At 54.3% G+C, this 24785-nt stretch overlaps 1 protein-coding gene across 8 annotated transcripts in view; it reads left to right on the forward strand.

Moving 5' to 3' along the window:
* The window catches only part of Tns1 (tensin 1), a 208404-nt gene that overhangs the window by 52325 nt on the left and 131294 nt on the right, over positions 1–24785 (forward strand). For all 8 annotated transcript variants that reach the window (XM_071619622.1, XM_071619620.1, XM_027941869.2 and 5 more), the window contains exon 3: positions 831–868. In XM_071619622.1, coding sequence (XP_071475723.1) covers positions 831–868 — 38 coding nt within the window. The remainder of the gene's footprint in view (positions 1–830; positions 869–24785) is intronic.

Here is a 24785-nt window from a genome sequence, read left to right on the forward strand (position 1 = left end):
TCAGCGCGGAAATCAGCCCAGGAGACCCCTCAGCCGGCTCCTGAGAGGAGGGGGTTTGCCAGATTCCTCCACGGAGTCCCAGGGCCCTGGGCGGGGGTTGGGGACATTCCAGGCTTTGGGAACCTGATAGGAAATTTGATTCCAGCTTCTGGTAGTGGGAGGGGTGGGGGCAAGTTGCGAGGGTGTGTGTGTGTGCGTGTGTGTGTGTGTGTGTGAGTGTGCGCGCGCTCCTGCGCATGGAGCCTGTGCGAGCCTGTTCTGTATCCCCAAATCTGTGCCAGGCCGGCGGACTCCGAGGGTCTCTACGAGACCGCCTGAGTGTTGGTGCCTGGTCAGAGGGTGGCATGGGTATGTGGGTGAGCCCTGTGTGCCCGGGCAGCGGTGCTGGGTGTGCCGGAGGGTGGCCGTCTGCGTGTGCGCACGGGCCCTCCGCCCGGGAGGGTGCAGTGCGAGGCCGGCGGGGTCTGCCCGCCCGCGGGGTGTAAGGCGAGACGGGCCCTTGCTCCGCGGCGGGGCTGGCACGGGGCCTGGGTCCCGGCTCCCTCGGCCCCTGGCCGGGGTCCAGCGGGGGAGCCGACGCCCGGGCCCGCGTTCCTCCGCCTCCCGCGCCCGCCCGAGGCCGGTCGTCCCGGGCGCCCGCCCGCAGGCCCGGAGCGCGGCCGCCGCCCCCTGCGCCCGCCCTCGGCGGGGCTCCCTCCTTCCCTCCTTCCCTCCTTCCCTCCTTCCCTCCTTCCCTCCGAGCGCCGGCCGGGGCGGGGTGGGAGGAGATTTCGCGGAGTTTCCATTTCATACCTCGCGGCTAAAACTTTCTTTCTGTCTGCCCTCCGCAGTCTGCAGCTTCTCCTGTCATCGGAAATGCCAGGCCAAGGTAAGGGGCGCCGGCGGGGCGGGGGCGGTGCCCGCGTCCCTCCTCCTCTCTTTGTTTATGCAAAGCGCCGGGGCCCGGGAGCGGGCGCAGGTCAAGGTGATGGCGAAGGCCGGGGCGGCTGCGGGTGGAGGGGCGGGAGGCCGGGTGGCGGGCACCGCGCCTGCGGGAGGTGGCTGGCGGGACGGAGTCCGAGGGAGGGACCTCGAGGGTGCTTTCCTGGTTCTCCGCGGAGTCGGGGCGAACGAGGGGGCGATGCGCCTCATTTGCTGGCGGGCCTTGGGGAGCCCTAGCTGGCCCAATTTGGCCATCATGGGAAAATTCAGTGTCCAGGCCATAGGACCCGGAGGGAGGGAGAAGCGGGCAAGCCGGGGAGGTGGGGGACGGGGATGGAGGTCTGGATCGCGGCGCAGGCTCTTGGTACCGTCTGAGCCACTGTCCCACCCCTCCTCACGGTCACGCCCCACTGGAGCCCTCAGTTTCCAGCAGCGTTTCCTGGCTGGGCCGCTGAAGCTTGGAGACTGGAGCTGTGTCCTGGCTGCCCAGGCTCCTCTCAGGCCTGGACAAAGGAGCCATAGGTCGCTGCTTGGAGTATGGGGCTGTGGGGACACCAGGGTGGGTTAAGAGTTCTGGAAGGAAACCGCTCAGGCTGCACTCTGCCGGGCCGACCTGCCTTTCCTTCCCACGCAGCCAGCTGGGCACCTTCTCCTCTCATTGCTTCTGCCCTCCCTGCCCTTTCCCCCACTTTGCCCTTCACACTTGACCTTTCAGGAAGGCACTCAGGGAATGGAAGCATCCTCCCCAGGGAGGATGCTTCAGAGAGGAGCATATGGGCCGTAGAGGCTCCCTATCTGTGTCTTGCTCCCTTCCTATTAGCTGGGTGGCCTTGGGCAACTCATGTACCTCTCGGAGCTGTTTCATCCTCAAGGATGTGGGAATAAGGAGTGTACCTTATGAGGATTAAATGAGGTGAGGTGTGTGAAGTGCCAAGCCTGTGCCTAACACATAGTAGGTGCTCAAAAACATGGTCCTTGATGAGTAGAATTCTGGGCATCATGGTTTATGCCACTGGGAAAGGGATGCTGATGGGAGGGCAGGATACTGATGGAGTGGCAAGTCAGTGAGGGATCTGCCCCCTACCCCGCCCCCGAGATCTTGCCTAAACTGTGTACATTGTTTGCTGAGGGATGTGGTCTCCCCAGTCCCATCTGTAGACTCCAGGATGTGCACTCTCCTAGCTGAGGTGCAAAGGGCCTGTGGCTTGCAGTAGGCACATCAGTATGGTGAGTTTTCTGCCCCTCGTATTATCTCCTGCTTTTCTGTCCCCTCAGCCTTATCTTCAGGTGGGGAGTTCCTTCTTCTCCCTCCATGCTCCTCCTTGTTCTGTTCTTGGGCAGTTTTCTACCCTTAACCCCAGATTTCTGGTTCCTCTCCAGTCTCTGTTTTCCTACCCCTCTTCCTGCTTTTGCGTCTCTTAATAGCAATGAGCCTTTGTACCACACTTTGTGCAATGCCTTCGAAAGCATTTCATGTGCATTGTGAGATTTCATTCTTTTAATTCCATTAGAGCATAAAACAGAGGCCAAAGATCATATTGTCTTAAAGATGGGGAAGCCGAGGTGTCACAGGGTTGAGTGACTTCCCCACCTCATTGGACCTCTGTGCTTCCTTCTGATTCCTCCTGCCTGGGGAGACATTTCCCCATCCCCCTGCCCTTCCTCCTCCCCTTCCATCTCTGGGCAGTAGCAGGATACATGCAGAAGGCTAACGGGATGAACGTACTCGTCACATAGGGCCCGGAAAGGGGAGAATCGGTGACCTAGAGAGATGTGGCAGAAGATGGCTCCTTGTTGGGCGGCAGCCTCGTGTGTGGAGACAGAGGGATGCCAAAGATGACTTCCGGGGGGTGCGGCCTGCCTGGCAATTCTCACATCTGCTGGGGGCTCAGATGCTCCAGGCTGCAGCAATCCTGCTCTGCTCAGCCCCAGAGGCCAACCAAGAGGGGAAGGGGTGGACCAGGCAGGGCAGTGGCCAGACAGATGGGGCTTTTTATAGGATTTTCCTCTATAGGAAATGGCCCCACTGGTGGGGTGTGCTCCACCCAGCTGGCAAGTCTGCCCCTGAAACCACAGCTCTTACCCCCCTCCTGGCTTTCCCTTCTGCTGGCGAGGGTAGTGGGAGCCCCAGAGCACACGGCGGAGGGCTGTACTCTGGGTTTTCTAAGCAGATCAACTTGGAGGTCGTTTGATCCATCCCCTGCTCCAGATGGGATTCATTAAACAACCGTGGGCTAAGCCCTTGCCATGTGCGGGACACTTTTCTGCAGGAGCAAGACAGGTACGATCTTTGCCCTCATGAGACATACCTTCTAATAGGCAGACACGATAAATAGGCGAACCAGCCGGGCGTTGGTCGCGCATGCCTGTGAGCCCAGTGACTCAGGAGGCTGAGGCAGGAGGACCACAAGTTCCAGGCCAGCCTGGGCAACTCCGTGAGACCCGCTCTCAAAAAGAAAAAAGGCAAACAATTTAAGAAGGAGTGGGGCTAGAGCAGGGGGTCAGAGAGGACAGGCGAGGTGGCCCAGGAGGACTTCTTGGAGGAAGTGAGGTGGGACGCCAGCAATGCCACACCCCTGGGAAGGAGGAGAGCAGCCAGTGCAGAGACCCTGGGTGGGACGAGCTCTTCGTGCTGGGAAGAAGGTGGTGTGGCTAGGAAGTGGGACACTGCAGAGTTCTGAGCATGACAGGTGCCATCCCGTCTGCACTGTGAGGAGAGCGCTCTGGCCATGGACAGGCGCCCAGGAGGAGCCAGGATGGGACCCAAGAGGCTGCTAACACTGCCCACGTGGGTTGGGCGGGTGGCGTGGCCCAGGGACTCACAGGAGAGCAGTGCGTGGGGTCGCGTGTGGGATGCATTCTGCAGAAGGGCCTGGAGCCCTGATGGGTGGGATGCTGGCCGCGGGGACAACCGGCTCAAGCCTGGCTCCCAGGTCTCAGGCAGCGCCTGGGAGCACGTGGTTCCCTTTACTGAGACAGATGAAGTGCGCGAGAAACTCGAGGAAAGGAGGCTCCGGGATTTCTGCTTTGCTTGGTCTTCCCCACACTTCTCCTGCACCCTGGGGATTTCTTGCTGCTCTTGATCATTTCCAAATCAGCCTATTCTTGTAGTGGCTGGTCTGAGTGTCTTAACAGTCCACCTTCCAGGCTTTTCCTGCAGTAGGAACCCATGGCTCTGACGGGGGCTGTGGTATTTATGCACAGCAATATGAAAGTCCGTATCTTGTTGGTTTGTTTGGCACTAGGGATTGGAACATGCTAGGCAGGCACTCCACCCCTGGCCTACATCCCCAGCCCTAGATGCAGCAAGATCATGTAACAAATTACCCCAATCTTCACAGCTTAAAGCAGCAGCAGACATTTATGATGCAGTTTTTCTGAGGCTAGGGACTTTGGAAGGGGCATAGCTGGCCAGGTCTGGCCAGGGGCCTATCATGGGTTGGCAGTTAAGGTGGTGGCTGGGGCTCAATCTTCTGATGGCCGGACTGGGGCTGGAGGATCCTCTCCCAAACATGGTCCCCTCTCTAGGGTGCTTGGGTGTCCTTACCACGGTGGCTGGTTTCCCAAGTGTGAGCCTTTCAAGAAAGAACAAGGGCCAGCCACCATGTCTGGTATCCCGCCTTGGAGGACACATGCTATTATTTCTACATTATCTTCCTGGTGCCCAGGTCAGGCCTGTTTGGTGCAGGAGGAACTACAGAAGGGTGTTTCTCCCATGAGGTAAGAATCAATAGGGCCATCCTGGGGTCTGGCTACTGAAGGTACCCAGAGAGAGGGCTCTGCTGGCCGGGCTCCACGAGGCCATGGGAGTGGCGTTTTGGGTAGGGACACAGGAGTCAGTCGCCTGAGTTTGCACTCTCTGCCTGCCGCCTTCTAGCTACGTGAGCTGGGTTGTGCTGGATTAAGTGACCATTGTCATGTGGCAGGAACCTTTCTCTTCCTGGGCACCACAGGCGAAGACCAGGAAGGAGCCTGGATATTCTGTGCCCAGCTCTTTGCCACTTGGACCAGCTTGAAAGAAGATGCTAGTGGCAGGAGAGGAGGGGCCTCTGCTCTTGGCTCACAGTAGATGCCACAGGTGTCTCAACTGCACAAAGGCGGGCTGAGAGAGAGGCAGCACCTCCAGCTTCTACACTACTGCCTGGCCCATAGCGAGGGGCTGACTCAGGACGGGAATGATGGAATAAAGAATGTGAAAGATAAGCTCCTGTTTCAGAAGAGGCTGAGGCAGGAGGATCACAAGTTTGAGGCCAGCTTCAGCATCTAATCAAGACTCTCAGCAATTTAAGGAGACCCTGTCTCAAAAGATAAAGCAAAAAGGAAACTGGGGATAGAGCTCAGTGGTAAAGCACCCTTGGGTTCAATTCCTAGCACCCAAAACAATAAAATAAAATAAATAATTTTACATAGATAGGAACTAAAGCAAGTTCTGGGAGCAGCACCCCAGAAACAGTCCTGCTCCCCTCTAAGTCAGTATTCCCCAAAGGCAATTGCTGTTCTTACCCCCATCATCTGAGGTGAGTTTTGCCCGTCCTTGAACTTCATGTAAATTGAGTCATATGCATGTTGGCTTCTGTGTGTGGGCTACTTCAAGGGACATGGTGTCTGGGAGGCTCATCTCTGTTTCTGTGGGAGCCAGTGGCCTCTTCTCGGTTGCCTGTTGTTTGCCATCATGTGAGTGCACCACGGTTTATTTCCCACCCACTGTTGATTGCCATCTGGGCTCTTTCCAGCGCGGAGCTGTTACAAACAAACCTGCCTTCGACTTTCAGCCACCTGTGTCCACACGGAATCCATAAGATGTTCTCCTGCATCTTCGTGGTTCTGGGAGGTGGGTGGGGCTCGTGGTAGCTCCATGTTGCAGGCGGGGTCCAACATTGAGGCCCAGCCAGAGTGACCCACTTCACCATGGTGACTTGGGACAGTGGGCTTCTACGTGATTCTGGCTCTGCCCTGGGATAGATGCGCCAGGGCCAGGTGAGAAGGGAAAAGAGCGAAGGAGGCAGGGACACCCGAGGTCGGGACTGCTGGGCCACTGGGGTCTGCTGCCAGCCCTGGAAACCCCGTCTCCAGCTCTTGCCTTAAATCTGGAAGGAAGCAGATTCTAAGCTGCGCTCTGCTCCCCCCTGGTGTCCTGGGGTCCTTCTCGGTTCTCGCTGTTTCACTGTCATTGAGGATTTACAATGACTGGCCCAGGATTTGCCTTCGCTTTGGTTCTGGCACATGCTCCGTGTGTGTACACAGCAGATTTTCTTGTTTTGCCTTTCTCTTCCGCCTCTGCTCTCTGACCCCACAACTGCCACATCGTTATATTTATGTATTTGTTATTTTAAGTCAACTTTTAATTTTAGAATGGTTTTAGATTTACAGAAAAGTTGCAAAGATAGCACAGAGAGTTCCTGTGTGGCAAACCCTCGGGTTCCCCTCATCCCCAGACGCAGTTTTAAGAAACGCTGTTCTCACCCCTGTTTGGCCCTTGTTTTGGAACAGCAATTGCTGCTGATGGCAGCAGTGGTTCCTTCCAGAAAAATGCCCCCTACTCCATTCCAGGTCAGACGGGAGTTAAAGGAGAGGACCAGGCCGCTGCCGGGCAGGCAGCCTGCTGGAGCCCAGCTGCGGGCAGTTCTTCTCATCCCCTGGCTGCCCTCCTCAGCCTCTCCTGGCCTCTTCCAGGGCCTGGCACTCTCCTGACCCAGGCGCAAGCTGGGGTGGAGGAAGGAGCCTGCAGCAAGGCCTTGAACTCCTCCCCTCCACCCGAAGGGCTTAAATCTCATCTCTCAAGCTTGAAAGGAGAGGAAATCCCATAATGAACCCCCACCTTGCTGTCACGTCCCACACCACCTTTCCTGCTAGTCTCTCGTAAACACACCTGCAGCCTTCCTGTGCAGTTGGGTGGGTGGGTGGGGTCTTATGTTCTCTGGCTACCATAGCTAGATGGGAGGGGGCTCCTGACCCTAGGACCCCTTGATGGCTCTGAGCCTCCTGGACTGTTTAAGAGCTTCGGCCTTGGAGATAGACTGTTGAGTTTAAATCCTGGTTTCCTCATCTGTAACATGGGACTTATTTTGTGTGAACACTGAGAATGACAAGTTCCAGATTCAGCGACTAAGAAGCTGACTGGTTCTATTTTACTCTCTCTACTTTCTTCCATCTAATAAAAGGCAGGGAGAGTCTGAGACACCAGCAAAGCTTGCTGAGGGCGGTGGCTTCTAGACTAGATGCTCGCATGGGTTTTGCCTTCTTTCTCTCCAGCATCAGGGAAGAACAAGGAACGTGTGGAGGCAAATGTCCACGGGTTTGGCTCTTCTGCCTGCCACATGGCACCTGAGAGCCATGGCAGTGGTTTCAGAGCTCTTCTGTACAGTGGAATCACCTGGATGCTTTAAAAAGACAGACGTCTAGCTGGGTGCAGTGGTGCATGCCTGTAATCCCTGCAACTCCAGAGGAGGACAGGAGGATTGCAGGTTTGAGGCCAGTCTCAGCAACTTAGTGAAGCCCTCAGCAACTTAGTGAGAACTTGTCTCAAAATTTAAAAAAGGCCTGGGGATGTAGCTCAGTGACAAAGTACCCCTGGGTTAAATCCCTAGTATGTGTGTGTGTGTGTGTGTGTGTATACACACACACACACACACACAAAATAGATATGGATCTATCTATCTATCTATCTATCTATCTATTGATTGATCAATTGATCAGTGCCTGGGTCCTGCTCCCCAGAGAGGTTTGGGGTCTGACCTGGGCATTGGGATTTTTCAAAGTGGTCACCAGTAGTGGGAGTGTGACATGGCACAACCACTCTGGTGACAGCTTGGCTCTTTCTTCCAAAGTTCCGTCTACACTGGCACTGTGGCCCAGCAATTCTACTCTGAGGTATTTACCAAAAAGAAAGGAAAACACGTCCTCAGAATGACTCGTGCACAAATATTCATGGCAGGTTTATTCACAAGAGCCCCAAACTGGAAAGAACCCACTATTCCACAACAGGTTAATGGATAAACAAATTGTGACATAATAGTACAGGGCGACACCACTCAGCAATAAAAAGGAACAAACTATTCTTGTGCACGGCAGAGTCTAAAAAGCATGTTGGTGAGTGAGAGAAGCCAGGCACGGAAGTGCACAGACTGGATCATTCCATTTTATGAAATCCTAGAAAAGGCAGAACTCTGTTGACAAAGAGCAATTGGTAATCACCAGAACTGGGGTGCTGGGAAGATTGGCTGCAGAGGCTCATGAGGGACATTTTGGGGAATGGAAACGTTCTAACCCTTGATGGTGGTAGTTATCCAGGTGCATGCAGCTATCCAAACCTCTTGAACTGTGTTCTTCAAGGGGCATATTTAACTGCATGTAAGCTGCATCTTAATACAGTTTATTGAGGGGCTGGGGATGTGGCTCAAGCGGTAGCGCGCTTGCCTGGCATGCGTGCGGCCTGGGTTCGATCCTCAGCACCACATACAAACAAAGATGTTGTGTCCGCTGAAAACTAAAAAAAATAAAAATAAATAAATATATATTTAAAAAAATACAGTTTATTGAAATAAAACTTCCCACGTGAGTCTCCCTTGCAGCCGTATTTGAGAGTCACTCTGCTCCACAGTTTCTGAAGCCCTGTCTTTGTTCTCCGAGTGCCCCGAGCACAATGTCACCTCCTTAAAAGTTCCTCCTGGGCTTGAGGACCTCCTTTGTTTTGTTTTTTGGTAACCACTTTAAAGTTCTGGTTCACAATGGTTTATACGGTTCATCCAGTTCCGAGTGTATCATGAAATGTGTACCCACAGAGCTGTGTGAGCATTGCCACCGTGGATTTCAGGACATTTTCATCACCTCAAAAAAGCCTCCCATACCCTTGAGCTGTCACCCTGCCGTCCTCCATCTCGCCACCCGCCCCTCCAGCCTCTGTTCCGCTTCCTGTCTCTGTGTCTTGTTCCATGGTGGAGGGTCCATCTGATGGGATCAGAGACTCCATGATCTCCATGACTGGCTTCTTTCACGCAGCCCAGTGGTTCCAAGGCACGTCTGGGTTGGAGCTTCATTTCTTTCGAGGGCCAAGGAATATTCCATTATGTGAGCACACCGCCTTCTACTCTTCCATCCATCCGTTTGGGGACCAATCAGTGTGTTTCGCCTTTGGGCTCTTGTGAAGGATGCAACCACGGTATCCTCGGCTGGCTTTCGTGTGGATGCGTGTTTCCATTCTCTTCAGCGTGTAGGCCCAGGCATGGAATGATGGGCTTCCGTATCATGACCATTAATTTTTTTAAAGACTAGCTAGTCTGTTTCCCAAGGTAGCTGGTATTGGTTTTCTAGGGCCAGTATGACAAAGGGCACAATTGGGTGGCTTTAAACGGTGGAGCTTATTGCCTCAATACTGGAGGCTGTGAGTCCAACATCAGGGTGTCGGCAGGCCACGTGCCTCTGGAAGCTGTCGGGCCACTTCCTTGCCTTTCCCATTTCTGAGACTTTGCTGCCAACCTGGGGCAGTCCTGGGCTTGTGGACACATCACTCTGATTTTCCATCTTCACGTGAGGTTCTCTCAGGGTCCTCCCACCATCCCTCCTCCATGTCTGTGTGTCCCTGTCGACATTTTCATAAAGACTCATCGGGTTGGATTACCTCAGTTTAACTTTATCACCTCTGAAAGGACACTATTTCCAAATGAAGTCACATTGTGAGGTTTGGGGGCTTTGGACTTTTTATTTATTTATTTATTGTTTTGAGAGCACAATTCAGTCCATGAGCGCCATTTTCTGTCCCCACCAGCACAGTACGAGGGTGCCAGCTTCTCCATGTCTTCCTCAGCGCTTGCTGTTATCTGACTTGCTGGTTACCTTCATTCCCCTGGGCGTGAAGTTGTGGTTCATTGTGGTTTTGCTTTGACTTCCCTGATGGCTGATCACGTTGAGCATCTTTTCATCCACTTATTGGTCACCTGTACATCTTCTTTGGAGAAATGTCTATTCAGATGTTTTTTTTTTCCCACTTAAAAATGGTGGGTTATTTGTCTTTTATTATTGAGTTAAAAGAATGATGTCTATGTTCAAGATACTAATCCTTGATCAAATATATGACCTGAATTTTTTTTCCATTCTGTAGGTTGGCTTTACCTATTTTTGTTTTAAGTTTGAGATGGAATCTCATTAAGTTGCTCAGGCTGGTCTGGAACTTGGATCCTCCTGCCCTAGCCTTCTGAGTAGTTGGGATTTCTAGCTTGGCTGCTTTTCTTGTTTTCTCACAGTGCTGCCCAGGCCTGGCCTGGAACTGCTATATTCAAGTGAACCCTCCTGCCTCTGCCTCCTGAATAGCTGGGATTGCAGGCACATGCTCCCGTGCCTGGCTCCCTTTCTACCTTTTGGAAGAATTTGTGAACAATTGATATTGCTTCTTTAAATGTTTGGTAGAATTTACGTGTGCAGCTACGTGGGTCTGGGCTTTTGTTCCTGTGTGAAGTTTTGATTGTTAATTCCATCTATTCAGCTTTTCTATTTCTTTGTGGGTCAGTTTTGGTGATTTGTGTCTTTTGAGGAAAGTAGTTCATTTCATTTTACCTAACTAACTTTTTTGGGCATACAGTTATTTATAGTATTCTTTAGGCTTCTGTTTATTTTTGTAGTGCCAGTAGTAGTCTCCCTTCTTTCTGATTCCAGCAATTTGAGTCTTTTTTTTTTTTTTTTTTTGTTATTGTTGCTCAGTTTTGGTTAGTCAAGCTAAGGGTTTGCCAATTTTGTCAAACAATTTAAAGAACCTCCTTTTCCTTGCTCTTACGGGGTTTTCCCTTATAATAGCTTAGTTTATATCACCATTTACTGAGTATCTTCTGCACGGTGGCTCCTGACACTCATTTCAGTCCATAAAACACCTCACATAAAGCAGAGATGATTGGTCTCACTCCCAAACGAGAGCATTTAGGTGAAATGCCCAATCTAGTCCCGTGGCCAGCAGGCTGCGGAGCCGGCTGCCAGCTCAGGCCCTAGCGCTTGGCTCTAAAGCCTGATAGCTTTTTCCACTGCAGGGGACCGCTCTCTCCCACACTTGGCCTCTACTTGTCTGTGGCTGAGACTTTGTCACTAAGAAGAGCCATGGGTCACTATTGCCTGCCAGGGAGACTCAGTGTCACCTGGTGAGACTCTGGGGCATCTTCCACCCTGTTCAGTGGGTCTGGTCTGGGCCCCTAAATCTCACATTTTCTGACATCCCTAATGACTGCTGCTGGGTCCCCTGACAGCACCTGGAGAGCCTCCTCCACTCTGCCAGATGCAGGCACCAGGAAGTGGCTGATTCCCCCAGTCTCCATGCTCTCCTGGCTTCTGCTTTGCCTGGGATGGGGTCCTGGGTGACATAGGTCTTGGGGAGCCATTTCCTCAATTCTTTATAATAAAAATAAAAAAGAGCCCTATGTGGTGGCGCATGCCTATAATCCCAGCAACTTGGGAGGCTGAGGCAGGAGGATCGCGAGTTCAAAGTCAGTCTCAGCAACTTAGCAAGGCCCTAAGGAACTCAGTGAGACCTGTCTCTAAATAAAATACAAAAAAGGGCTGGAGATGTGGCTCAGTGGTTAAGTGCCCTGGGGTTCAATCCCTGGTACCAAAAAAAAAAAAAAAAAAGCAATAAGTTGTACTGCCCCCATCCTCCTGAACTGCTTTAATGCAGTGGAGTATAGGAAAATGTGCAGGGGTTAATAAATAAGCGTGGAGTCTCTCTTTCTCTCTCTCTCTCTCTCTCTCTCTCTCACACACACACACACACACACACACACACAGGCGCGCACGCGCACGTACATCCTGCTCCCCATTAATGGGGGGAGCAAGACGGGGGCGGGAGAGAAAGTGACACTGAGCTATGACTGGCTTCTCATTTTCCTGGAATGTGGCTCCCAAAAGGTCTCATATTTTTTGGCGTTCCTGACTCTGGGGCTGTGTAAACATCACATGGGGGTTCATTGTCTCCAGGATACTGTGAGTGAGAAGGGAGAGGAAGGGGAACAGAGCAGAGAGAAGGGCATGTGGGGGGTGGAGAATTGGAGACGAGAGGGAGAAAGAAGAGAAAAATCCCGGGGTCCTGGTGGAACAGGACACACAGTGGAATATACTAGGGAGAACAAAGGCCGCAAAGCCCTCCTAACCTGAGAGGGATCCAGTGAAGGCTGGGGTCTGCAGTGTGAGGTGGAGGGCAGAGGAACCAGAGTGATTTAGAAGCCCTGTTGGTGACTGACCCCTGGTCCACGCCAGCCTCCCTCACTGCTTCTAGCTTGTAGCATGGGTCTGCCTCAGTTTCTTCACCTGTGAGATGGGGATAATGGGGACCTGCTGACTAGCTTGCTGGAGCTGGCTGAGCAGGGAAAAGGAGGAGTTTGCTGTGAGCTTTCATCCCCTGGGGGGTGGGGAGCGCAGCAACTAGGATTACAGCCCCCAGCCCCCGGGGACGCCCACTGAGGCTGAGAGAAGCTGCTGGTCCTGAGGGAGGGCCCCAAGACACGGCCTGAGAAGCCAGCATCCCCTCCTTCTGGGCTCTACCTGGAGGCCAGGCCTCCGTCTTCATCCTCAAACTGGGACATCAGGAGAGGTGGTAGGAGATTGGGAGCACCCCCTGGTCTTGGGCTGCACGGGTCCTGCCTCTGTCATTTACACGAGAGGGGACATATTACCTCCAGCCTCTGAAGTCTGGTTTCCTCACGGTTCAAAAATGGTGACATTGCAAACTGCAGTTCCAACGAGCAGAATGAATAAATGATATGGAAACTTAAAAAAATGGGGACACTGCCTCTTGCTAATACCATGTTAATGTTGGTGTGAAGATTAGAGGAGAAGTAAGTAAAATCCTGGCAGGTGATGGAGGCCTTTGCTCCATAGATAGCTCCTGTTCTATGGTTCCAAGATCCGAGGATAATAAAGCGCTAAGTGCTCCAGAAATAACAAACAGCTAACCTGGCCAGAATCCAGCAGGCCGCAGGCCCCCCATGGACTCCACCTGCTGCCCCAGTCCTCCTTCCTGCTCCGCCCTGCCAAGGACCTATGAGGCTGCAGCTCTCCTTCAGGGGGTTCTGGCCCCTGGCTGATGAGTGACTTGGCTAGTCTCCCCCACCCCCTGCAGAGGGCAGGTGGGGCGGGGTGTCTGTGGGGGGCCATTAGGAGGCATGTGTCCTGGGCACAGAGTGAGTCACAGATTAACCCCCCTTCCCACCCCGCCTGCTTCCACTGGCACTGGCCCCGGGCACCCAAGCGGGCACCCAAGCGAGGGTGTCCAGGGGTATCTGGGTTCAAACCAGGTTCTGTTCGAGGAAGCAGGGCGGGGAGGAGGTCACTCGCGGTTCATGCGCGGTGGGGGGAACAGCAGGAAAGCTCAGGACTTTCTCGGGCGCACGGAAGTTCACACTGGCTTGGGTTCCCAGTCAGCCCGCAGCCTGCAGGGATCAGGTATCCCCGCGCACAGGATCATTTAATCTGAACTTCACAGCAACACTTTAAAAAATAGGTGGATGAACCCTCGGGTCCAGGACAGGAAATGGGCTCAGATGGCTGAGCAATGTGCCCATGTGGCAGTAAAATGGGGACCAGGACCCCAGAAGCCCCGCACAGTGGCGCATGCCTGTAATCCCAGCAGCTCAAGGAGGATCGTGAGTTCAAAGCCAGCCTCAGCCAAAGCGAGGCCCTAAGCAATTCAGAGACCCTGTCTCTAAATAAAATACAAAGAAGAGCTGGGGATGTGGCTCCCCTGAGTTCAATCCCGGGTACCAAAGCCAACAAACAAGCAGCAAACAACAAACAAAAAAACTAGCCAGAATTGAACCCAGATTGAGGGAGAGGTTTGAGGGGAGTCTGAGCTGAGTCCCAGGCCTGACTTTTCTTCTTTCACACTCGCTATCTCTGACATCGGGGAAGTTGTGTAGCCTCTCTGTGACTTGTTCTTGACCTTCACTGTTTCCTAGATGAGTGTGAGAATTAAGTGAATTAATGCACATAATAAACATGATGAGAAGAATCGATAAATACCAGCAATTATTATTGGCGCTCCCCTGCGAATGGAGTCTGCAGTTGGGCTGGGTGGAGGAGCTTCCTGAACCTCAGGGAAGACAGTGGTTTCCACTGAGTGGGGCCGTCTTGTGAAGGAGTGAGCTCTCAGTAGCCATCTGTGTCCTGGGGAGGGAGGCTGGACTGGAGGCCCTCAAGGTCTCTTTGTTTGAAGATCTGAGGGCATGGGAATCAGAGCAGATTTGTTTTCCCAACACCTCTGCTTGCAGCCGAGTGATCTTGGATCATTTTCTGAAGTGCTTGGTTCTCGGTTTCCTCATCTATCAGCTGGGATCATGAATCCTGCCTGTAGGACTGGGATGAGGATGGAAAAGCTCAGGACCTTCTGGGGCACAGGGAAGCTCACACTGGCTTGTCCCTTGAGGTGGGACCCACAGATGTTGAACTCTCTTTTATGTTCACTGCATCAGTCCAGATTCTCCTGAGAAGCCCCAGGATGTAGATATTGAGAAACTTTTCGTAAGGATGGGCTTCGCTAGGCATTGTTTTGTAGCTCCTGGTGCATGGAAGCCAGTCATTTGTGACAGTGATGGCTGTGGTGCTGAGTCTGGCTCTCCAGTGATCCCAGAGCAGGAATACTGGGTCACCTGATCCCTGGGCAGGCACATTTCCTCTGCTCCCTGGGAGGTCCTGCTCTCTTCTGCCGGGCTCTAGTGGCTCCACCATCCCTTGTCGGATTCCTTGGGGCTTCTGGAAACTTCATAGCTTGAACTCCTCTTCCCTTCTGGGGATGTAACTCTTTAATCGTCCTTAGGCTATTCTGACCCTAATCTATGTCTTTGTTAGGTTCCAAGTTCATTTTATTTTTTAAAATTTATTTATTTATTTTGCAGGAGGAGGGGTTACTTGTTATTTTTGGATGATTTTGGACTTACAGAAAATTTGCAAAAATGGTACAGAGTTTGGGCTGGGGATGCGGCTCCAGTGGTAATGCATTCGCCTGGCGTGCACGGGGCTCTGGGTCTGATCTTCAGCACCACATAAAAATATAAATAAAGATGTTGAGTCCACCGAAAACTAAAAAATAAATATTAAAAAAAAATGGTACAGAGTTGGTATAATACCCTTCCCCATGTCATGTCCACCTTCCACATAACTGTTGTGCAATTATTGAAACCAAGAGATTGACATCCATCTCATGCTGTTAGCTACTCTGCAGATCTTAGTAGAATTTGGCCAGTGCTCCCTCCAGGCCCTTTTCCAGACCCGGGCTACCATTCTGTATGGTCCAGAGCCTCAGTGACTTTCCCTTGATCAAACAGACCCAGCCAAGGGCCATGGGAGTCCCTTGAGGTGGGACCCACAGATGTTGATCTCCTTTTATGTTCTCTGCATCAGTCCAGATTCTCCCGAGAAGCCCCAGGATGTAGATATTGAAAAACTTATTATCGTAACGATGGGCTTCAGGGTCAGCGAACTCAAGGGGTGATATTGCTCATATTTGAGGGAATTATTTTTTTTTCCTCCAGGAAACCCTAGTCTTGGCTCCAATTACCTTCGATGGACTGGGGACTGATTTGGATAGAAGTATGTCATTCTGGTCTAGCCTTCTTTGGTTTTCAAACTTGATCTTTGATGCACACCCTCTCTGAGTTTGGAGAAATCATCTGTGAGGTGGGGTAAACATGATTGTTTTTAAGGGGCGTTGGCGGGGGGTCAGAAGGATTTGGATGCCTGCCTTTGAAGCCAGAGTAGGAATGCCCCTCCCTGGGGTGTGGCTTCAGGCACTTGCAGGACCCAGAAGGGACCCCCTAGTCTGCAGCATTCATTCCTTCTGGGGACACACCTGGGACACTTCCCTCCCAGGAGAGCCTAAGGTGGCTCCTCTCTCTGATGAGCTTGGAAGAGAGAGTCTGAGGGAACAAAGTAGTTGAGCACAGGGCCCTGCCCGGATGGAGGCTGCAGGGCAGGTGTCTGCGCACGTGCACATGTGTGTGCACTCATGTACACGTGTGTGAAATACTCCCTGGGTAGTAGCTGGAGGCGCAGAGAGACCCGGATCTGAAGCAGCAGGAGGACCAAAGCTACTGAGCAAGGCTCCCAAACTGGGCTGGGTGCCCTGTGGTTCTCCAGGCTCTGGGGAGGAGGGAGGTGCATGGAGATGCTTGGGGTTCCCAGGATTTGGGAAGGAGATGTGGAGGCCAAGGAGAAAGGGGCCTTCCTGTAAGGGAGGAACCCCGGGTCTATCCCAAGCCCCTCCTGTAGGGCCTTGCCACCCTCCAGCTCCCTGGGTTCAACTGTCCTTTCCATAAGGGGAAACTCGGGCCACAGGTTGGAGCGTTGGTACAGGGTGGTCACTGAGGCTATGCAGGTGGTTTTCTTGGTCTTTGTGGAGGACAACCTAGGGGCACAGGTGGAAACTGCAGCAGGAGGGAGTTGGGTCAGCTCCAAGGAGGTGCCTTCTTTTGGTGGGAAGACCAGAAGGAGGACCAGGAGGCTAAAGGAGCAGTCTGGACCCCCTTTTGTTTGGCTAGGGAGGGCAGAGCCTTCCTGCGCTGGCTGGCGCCGTGTGTCTGTGGGGGACAGGACCAGCCGGCTGCCAGGACCTGGAGGGAGAACCCTAGAGTTCCGGCCTGCCTTGCGCTGCCCTTGGGTAAAGCAGTGCACGCCCACTATGCCCCCTGAGACCCCATCTGTCTTCATGTCCCCTCCCTGGATCCTCCCCTGGGGCATCACCAGGAGATGGGGCTAGTGAGTGTCCTTGGGCAGCAGGCTTGACCACCTCTGCCTCGGTTTCCTCCTCTGTCACATGGGGATAATGGTGGGGTGGGCGGCCTGTTTCTGACCGGGGTGATGAGTGGGGGGCCTCCTTGCCTCCATCACCAAGAGAGGTGGTGGAGAACTGGCAGCGTCTCCTGGCCTGGCCCAGCGCAAGTTGAGGGCTGGGCAGCCCTGGCCCTGCCGAGTGCCCCTGCACCCGCCTCCCCGCCCGGCCGCCCCTCCCTCCCCTCACACCGAGGATGATGATAAACACTCTGCCAGCTCCAGTGGGGGCTGACCTCAGCCACCAGGCATCTCCCCTCACCCCCACTCCAGCCACAGGCCGCATTCCTGGGAGGAGGAGGCTGCCGCTGGACTCCCCACTCGGGCCCTCCACCCTCGGAGCGTTCAGCTGCCTCCAGGTCCAGACGCTGCTGCCCACCCTGCGGCTTCCTTCCAGCCAGTCATGAGACTCTGATAGCCAAGGACCCCAGCATGGATCGCGGATGGTCCAGTTCCTAGCAATAGTGGTAAAAACCAGACTACTGGTCATTTGGTAAGCAGTTAGGCACCAGGTTCCATGCTAAGCATCTGCATGGATTTTGTCAATAAAGTCTCAAAACACCTCACGAGGAAATTTATTCTTATTCTAGTTTTAGTAGGAAGAGGGAGCAAAGTGGGGTGGAAGGGCCAACCCAGGTTCAGAGAAGTCAAGTTGCTGGCTTGGTATCACACAGCACGGGACGGGCAGAGGCAGGACCCCGGTGATGCTCGGATCCGGATACCCCTCCTCTCCCACAGCACAGTACTGGGTTCCCCTTAGCCTGTCTCAGCCCAGAACTCAGGACCACAAGAATGGACGGCAGGACTTGTTTCAAGCCGGGCCCGGGTATCCCTGGGGCATCTGTGCTGTCGGGAACGATGGATGGAATCTCCTAGGTGCAGAGACCTTCGTAGAAAGTTCTGGGTCCCTCATCATTCGACCCCCAGTTTCCTGGGCCCGCAGGCTGCCCTCCTGGGAACACTGTCTGAACCCCTCAGTCTTCAGGCCTGTTTTGGGCTCTGCATCAACAGCGAACAGTCGTGGACCCTTTTGTAAAAGTTCCCCTGGGGCCTCCGCTTGAGAAATACGCCCCGTGCTGTGGATTGAACCTAGGGAGCCCTACCTCTGAGCGGTGTCCCCAGCCCTTTTTATTCTGTATTTACAGACGGAGTCTCGCTAAGTTGCCCAGGCGGGTCTTGATCTTGTGACCCTCCTGCCTTAGCTTCCTGAGCAGCTGGGGTTACAGGCCCCCTTGCCTGCCTTCTCTGTTTTATTAATCAAACACATGTTGACAACCAGAACTTCCAGGAGACGCGCAGCAGCCTGCGTTCCCATGCTGAGTTGGCATCAGTCCAGCCCGAAGCGCAGAAGTGTGATGTGAAATTTTGACCCAGGCTCCCAGCGTCCCCTTTCTGACTTCCAGTTCCCCTCCTGATCTAACTTCCATTCAACTTGCTGCCATCTTCCCCCAACCCCCGTCTGTGTAATAAGGGTCCAGGTCCCCCAGACCTGCTGGGCTCCCCAGGCTCGCCGCTTCCTCTCCTCCTGTCCCTCCCACGGGTCAGCTCCTGCTTTCCAGCCCTTTCGTTGTCCTAGCGCCCTGCCTGGCCTGGCTCTGCTGATTCCTTACCTGCTGCCCTGGGAGATGCAGGTTCCAGTCCTGCTCTGCCACCCGCTGGCTGGCCCAGGGGCCTGAGAAAGTCCTCCTCCGCCACTCCCCCTTCTGCACACGCTTCTCTAAGGCCTGCCTCTGAGGGCCCGGGCGGGCGGCTGGAGGTAACGGAAGCAGAGCCAGAGCCCTCTGGACGCTCAGTGGCACTTGTCATTATTCATTTCCTTTGTCACTTTCCATCCTGAGGTCCTCCCTCTGCTAGCCTGGCTCTTTCTGTGAAGGATGGCTCAGGCACAGCAGGGGGACTACATTTTAAGGATGCAGAGGAAGGTTTAGGCGGAGCATGTGTGAGTCCAGGTGGGACCGTCCTGTGGCAGCCCTTTCCCATGTCACCGGACCACTCTCCCTGTCTCACACTGTTACTCACTTCATGTGGTGAAACTTTTGCAAATATCAAAATAAAATCGTTGCTGGGCGTGGTGGCACATGCCTGCCATCCCAGTGACTCGGGAGGCCGAGGTGGGAGGATCACAAGTTTAAAGCCAGCCTCAGCAACTTAGTGAGAACCAGTCTGAAAATAAGAAGTGGAAAGGGCTGGGGATGTGGTGCAGTGGTAGAGCACCCGGGTTCAATCCCCCAGTACCAAAAAATAAATAGTAAATAAATAACACGGATCAATAAATAAAACGGTTGAGATGTGCATATTTCCCACTACAAACATCTTGCATATCCCACTTTAGGAAACAAAGGATCCATGAACTTTTCCTTCCTGTTTTATTTTTTGGTGTGTGTGTGTGTGTGTGGCTCTTTTTTATGAGCTATTAAAAATAGATACACAAGTCACAAGAATAGTATAATGAACGCCTTGTGTCCATCCCCTGCTTCCATAACCGTCGATTCTTTGCTGTTTTTATTTCATCTCTTTCCCTCCTTCCCCCGTTTATTTATTTTTATGCTGGAGTGTTTTTAAAGCAAATCCCAGACATTAGATCATTTCACTTTAAATACTTCAGTATGTACCCTTAACAGATAAGGGCTTTTTATTTTGCTATTACGGTAATACCATTATCCCAGTTAGCATAATTAATAATAATTTCTGGAGATCAGCTACCACCCCATCTGGGTTCAATTTCCCCTGATTATCTCCAAAAAGTCTTGTTTCTGTTGGTTGGTTGGAGCTGGGCAGCTGGACCTGGGAGTGACGCTCCATTTAGCCTGTCTGTCGTGATAATAATCACGTATCGACATGTGTCACTGCCTCTGTCTTTTCACCCATTAACCGATGACATGTGATGATTTTTCCGATGGGTGTGCGTTTCCTAGTTTCTATCCTCTCTGCCACACACCTTCCCTCCAGGCTCCCACCTGATGAAGTCAGGAGCCCCATGACTGGCCCTCTCTGGTCCCCAGCCTCTGGTCCTGGCCTTGACTGGTCCCGTCCAGAGACGGCGGGAGGGGAGCGGCACTTTGGGGTGAGGCCTGGGGCTGGGGGGAGCTCCCTGGGTTGATTTCCAGGATGCTCATCTGATGAGCAGGGAGGTCCATGTAAGGCTGCCTGGACTTCTCAGAGCAGGGCCAGTGGGCAGGACCGGCCATGGGGTCACTTGGCTCTGGGAAACACAGCTGCCTCACGGGGGCGGGGGGCACCTGGCCTGGGGTGACAGCGTGGGAACACGCCCCTCTCTTAGCTGAGCTCTCCGCTGTGACCAGCTCCCCTGTGCCCTGGGCTTTCATTGCTAGCCAAGGTCCTGCCTCTCCGGGGTGTCGGCCGCTCAGGCTTGGGAGGCTGCTCTGACCCTCGCAGACCCCTCCCGGCTCCTTGGGGTTGGGAAAGTCACTCCCAGGGTCCCCAGCCCTGCTTCCTTCCTCTCCTCCCTTCGCTTAGGACGTCTCTCACCTCGGATCTGCTGGGTGCTGTGTTGGCATTTGGGGAATCTGAAGCCATGGGGCTGTGCTGGCCCTTTCCCACCTTGAGCTGGGAAGGGCTTCCTGGGCACCTTTGGGGACGTCACAGCTCCTCTCTGGTCATAGTGTTCTCATTTGAGAAGTGCCCAACATCTAGACCGCACGGTTGCCCAGAGGGACATGGAGATTTGCTACACTCATGCTCACGTGTGAGTGTGTGCCCGCGCACTTGGACCTCAGAGCCACAACAGCCCTGCAACGCGGGTGGGGCTAACCTCTCTGTCCTCGTCCCTCTCTCTGCTTTCTGTGCCACTCAGGAAGCTGCAAGTTCATGCCATTCTCTGGGTCCTGCCTTGCTCCTGAGGTCTCAGTCCTCTGTGTGGACCCTTATCCCTAATATGCAAAGACCCCTCCCACTTGAGCCCACAGATGGAGGAGCCCCTTCCTCTATCCTCAGGTCCCCCAGGTTTCCTCCAGAGCCTCTGTGACTCAGGGGCTCATGTCCTCCTTTCCCCTGATCCAGGGACAACTCTCCCACCTCAAGACGGCTACAGAGGCCCCATAATGAGCTCCAAATGTCTGACACTTTGTGGGGTGTCACCCTTATGTGACTGTGTCGCTGAGACTCCCCAGGTCCTGAGCCTGTAATGAACACAAGGTTCCCCTCCCTCTGCAGGGAAAAGATCACGGTCCCTGATCTACCTGGGGCTGCGGAAAAGATGAGATTCCAAAAGTTGGCCAGGAGGGGGGATAATTTGAGGTCATGGAAAGAGCCCTGGCTCCGTAGTTGGAAGACCTGGGCCGGAGTTCTGGACCCTTCCTTCCTGGCGTCACCAGGGTGTGGTGAGGACCTCGTGAGATGGGTGCCGAGCCCCCTGGCAGGAGGGGGCTCCTGCAGCCTCCCTGCAGCCCTGGGCTCTGCCCGGGCAGTGACGCTGGGTGCCCGCAGCAGCGCTGGCTCAGCCCGGAGGGTGGGCGTCACGTGGAGGGGCAGAGTGCCTGGCCCTGGGCCGCTTCTCAGGGTGAGCCGACCTCTCTGCTTCCCTGTGTGGACGCCTCTGAGGGACAGCAGAGGCCTGGGGCCCTGGAGAGGGAGAAGCAGAGAAGGGAGAATGGCAGGCCCCGGGCCAAGGCGTCTGCTGGCGGCGCCTGCAGGACGGCGCTGCGGGTGGGTGGAATCCACAGGGGTGAGACACCGAGGCCGGAACGTGCCGAGGATGCTTGGGGCCGCTTATCTCGGCCAGGAATGCACTGTGGTATTATTAGCCGGCAGCCTTCTCGCCTTCGGAAGAACCTCGGGGGCATGTTGGACACCTGTCCAGCTCTGCCTGCCCAGACAGCCTGTGGTGCCTGCGCCCAGCCAGCGCCCATGGATGAAGCTCACGAGTGTGCCTGTGTGCGGGTGTGTGTGTGTGTGTGTGCATGTGCAGGCATGCTAGTGTGTCTGTGTGCACGTGGGTATTTGCCTTGTGGAGGGGAGAGTGTCTGCCTGTGCGGGCCTGGGAGTGGTGACATGTGCCTGTAATCCCAGTGGTTCGGAGGCTGAGGTGGGAGGATCACAAGTTTGAGGCCAGCCTCAGCAACTTACTAAAGCCCTAAGCAACTGAGTGAAAGCCTGTCTCAAAATGAAAATATTAAAAGGACTGGGGATGTAGCTCTTTGGTAAAGCACTCCTGGGTTCAATCCCAATAATAATAATATAATAATAATAATAATTATTATTATTATTATTAATATTATAATAATAATATTTGGAACTTTATGCATGGGAACGTGTGTACAGCGGTGCATCTATTATCATGCCTGTGCGTACAGATGCATACACATGCAGGAGTTTAAGTGCACGTGCTGTGTGTAGCATGCAGATCCCTGTGCTTGTGTGGCCTGAGTGCATGTGTATGGTAAGCAGATGGGTGGGTGGGTGGCTGTGTCTGTGTGCACCCCGGATTGGGGGAAGCAGGGCACCCCCAGGGGTCCTAAGTCACAGAGGGACGTAAAGGACCAAGGGAAGCAGAGGACCCCACTGAAGTTTGATGAGAGGTTGGGAGGCTAGACGGCAGGAGGAGGGGACAGCAGGCCTGGATGTGCGGGCAGGGGGGGGGGCTGCTGGCCCTCTTGACCGCTGTCCTTGACCAGAGCCTCTAAGGCTGATGATAAAGAGCCCTGAGGTCAGACAGCCTGAGTCTAGGTCCTGACTGTCACTCACTAGCCTCGTGGCCTCGGGCAAGTGCTGAGCCTCTCCAAGGCCCAGCTTCCTCCTCTCTGATGACTGGGAGAAAAAGAAAAGGCAGGGCCTGGAGCCCCCTCAAGCTCCATAATGATGACAGCAGCATCATTGGCATCGTCAACTGCTGTATGGTCCCTGTGACTGCCCCGCGCCTGTCTTGACAGTCCCTTTCTGGCCTTAATCCCTAGGCAGAATGGGGAACACCCAACTTGGAGCAATGAGATGGAGGCCAGAGAGGGCAAGACTGGCCCAGGGTCATCAGGGAGTCTGAGCAGAGGCTGAGAGCCCAGCCCTGGCCTCGGGCTTGGGGCAGCGGTGCCCTTCCAGGCTGGGGGAAGGAGGGCTTGCAGGCTGCCTCCCTGGGATGGCTGCAGTGGACAGTCTAGCACGTCCCAGCCCAGCCCAGCATGCAGGAAGCTCCTGGCTCTCACTGCTCCCCGAGATCCTCCTGCAAATCCCGACTCTCACGTGGAAAACAGAGCTGAAGCACAGCAGAGCGTCCCCGGAGGCAGGCCCCAGTGTCCGGGCTCCTTTGCTCAGTCCAGGCTACAGACCGGCCCCTCGCACCTGGCTGGACTCCACCAGCTCCTTCTTGGGTGCTGACTCTGGCCCGACCTGTGGAATTCCTAGGAAGCGCTGGGCCTGCTCAGAGGTGGCCCCTCTGCCCTCTCTGCCTTGCCAGCCCACCCCACAGCTCTGCCCTTGGTGGAGACCCAGGGCGTTCCTGGGGGAGTGGAGGTGGGAGCGGGCACTTGGCACATGGGTGCATCGGGTGGGCAAAGGCAGGTGGAATCTGCCAGGATCCCTTGCCCCGGAGCCTGACCAGAGAAGGCTTGTTTTTCACCACCAACTACCCGGAAGGAGGAAAAAGACCAACAACAACAAAAACAACCACCAAACTTGTTTTTTCTTTTTCTCTCTTTCTTTTTTTTTCCTATTGAAATCTGCAGTTAATGGCTGGTTGGCTGTACATTATTAAACAGGCAGCTGGAGATTTGCCAGGGTAGATTGCCTGCGCCAAGACTCACAGCCCGAACACAATGTTCTAAGAAAACAGTCACCCTCGGGGTCCCTGGGGACGAGCGCCCGAGGAGGGCTGCAGCTGTGGCCCCTTGTGTGCCCACTCCTCCTGCCCCAGCCTCCGCTCTGGTCCTGTTGTGGATGGCAGGGCTGCGCTGTACCTGGTGCCCGAGCACCTTCATCCAGGCCCCGTGGGTCCCTTACCACCCCAGGGGCCTGGGCCACACTACCATCCTCTTGGGCCTTAGGAACCGAGGCAGGGTCCTGCTTCCAACCCTGGGTGGATCAGGTGGGTGCCCCTCTCCTAGGAACCAGCATAGCGCAGGGGCCTGAGTCCTGGGCTGGGAGCTGGGGACCTGCTCTGGGCTTGATGCCATTGAGCTCCTCCCCATGGTGACCCTGGGACTCTACTTGTCCTTCCCTGGCCCCATTTTCTAGCTGAGAGTCCGGAATTTGGGCACCACCAGGACGGACCACTGGTGGCAGTCTGCAGGGCCAGCTGCATGTCAGGGGAGGGGTGTCAGTTTGGGGACTGGGTTCGAATGACCCCTCGAACCTCCTAGAGATGAAATGGCAGAGCAGCTGAGAGATCAAATCCTTTCACCACTACTTGTTCGCTGTCTTGTTATTATCGACTAGGGGCAAGTGGCCTCACCTCTCATGTCCCTCAACTGTACAAAGCAGGGCTAGAATAGCATCCACGCCCTGTGCGGTGGTGGGGGAAATGGACGACCGCAGGGCTCATAAGAGGGCCTGGCGCGCGTTCAGCGCACATTAGCTGTTGGATCTGAGTGATCCCTGGTCGGCGCTCTCTCCTCTCCCTTCACGTAACTCAGTGCTATTTGTGAGTTGGTTTTCTGTGTGTGGGTTTCTTCAGCGTCGTCCTCTTCTGGACCACGTGCTCCTTGAAGGCAGTCCTGACTTGGCTCCTGTTCACCAGCTGGGCCACCCAGGGCCTGGCCTGCTGCAGACCCTGAGAGCCTGGGCAGAATGAATGAATGAATGAATGAACGAATGAATGAATGAGGGTCAGCTGGAAAAAGCTCCGAACCACAGAGACACCTGAGCAGTGGGGTGTGGAAGGATCCAGAAGCCGGGAACCACTGGGGACGCCCACCCTGTGACGCCACCTCTCTGGCACGTGGAGCATACGTGGGTGGTTTTTGATAAAGCTTTGAAGGGATTTGTTCTCCAAAGTAGGAGTGAGGACCCCAGAAAGCAGATTTGCACCCCCGGGTGGAAGCTACTTGTTGGAGGGAGTGGGCTCTGAGGGCCTGGGTGTACCTGCAGGCCCAGGGAGAGCTGGGCATTGACCACGTCCTGGCCCT

The sequence above is a fragment of the Marmota flaviventris genome, chromosome 11 (assembly GCF_047511675.1).
Source record: "Marmota flaviventris isolate mMarFla1 chromosome 11, mMarFla1.hap1, whole genome shotgun sequence".
Classification (NCBI taxonomy): Eukaryota; Metazoa; Chordata; class Mammalia; order Rodentia; family Sciuridae; genus Marmota; species Marmota flaviventris.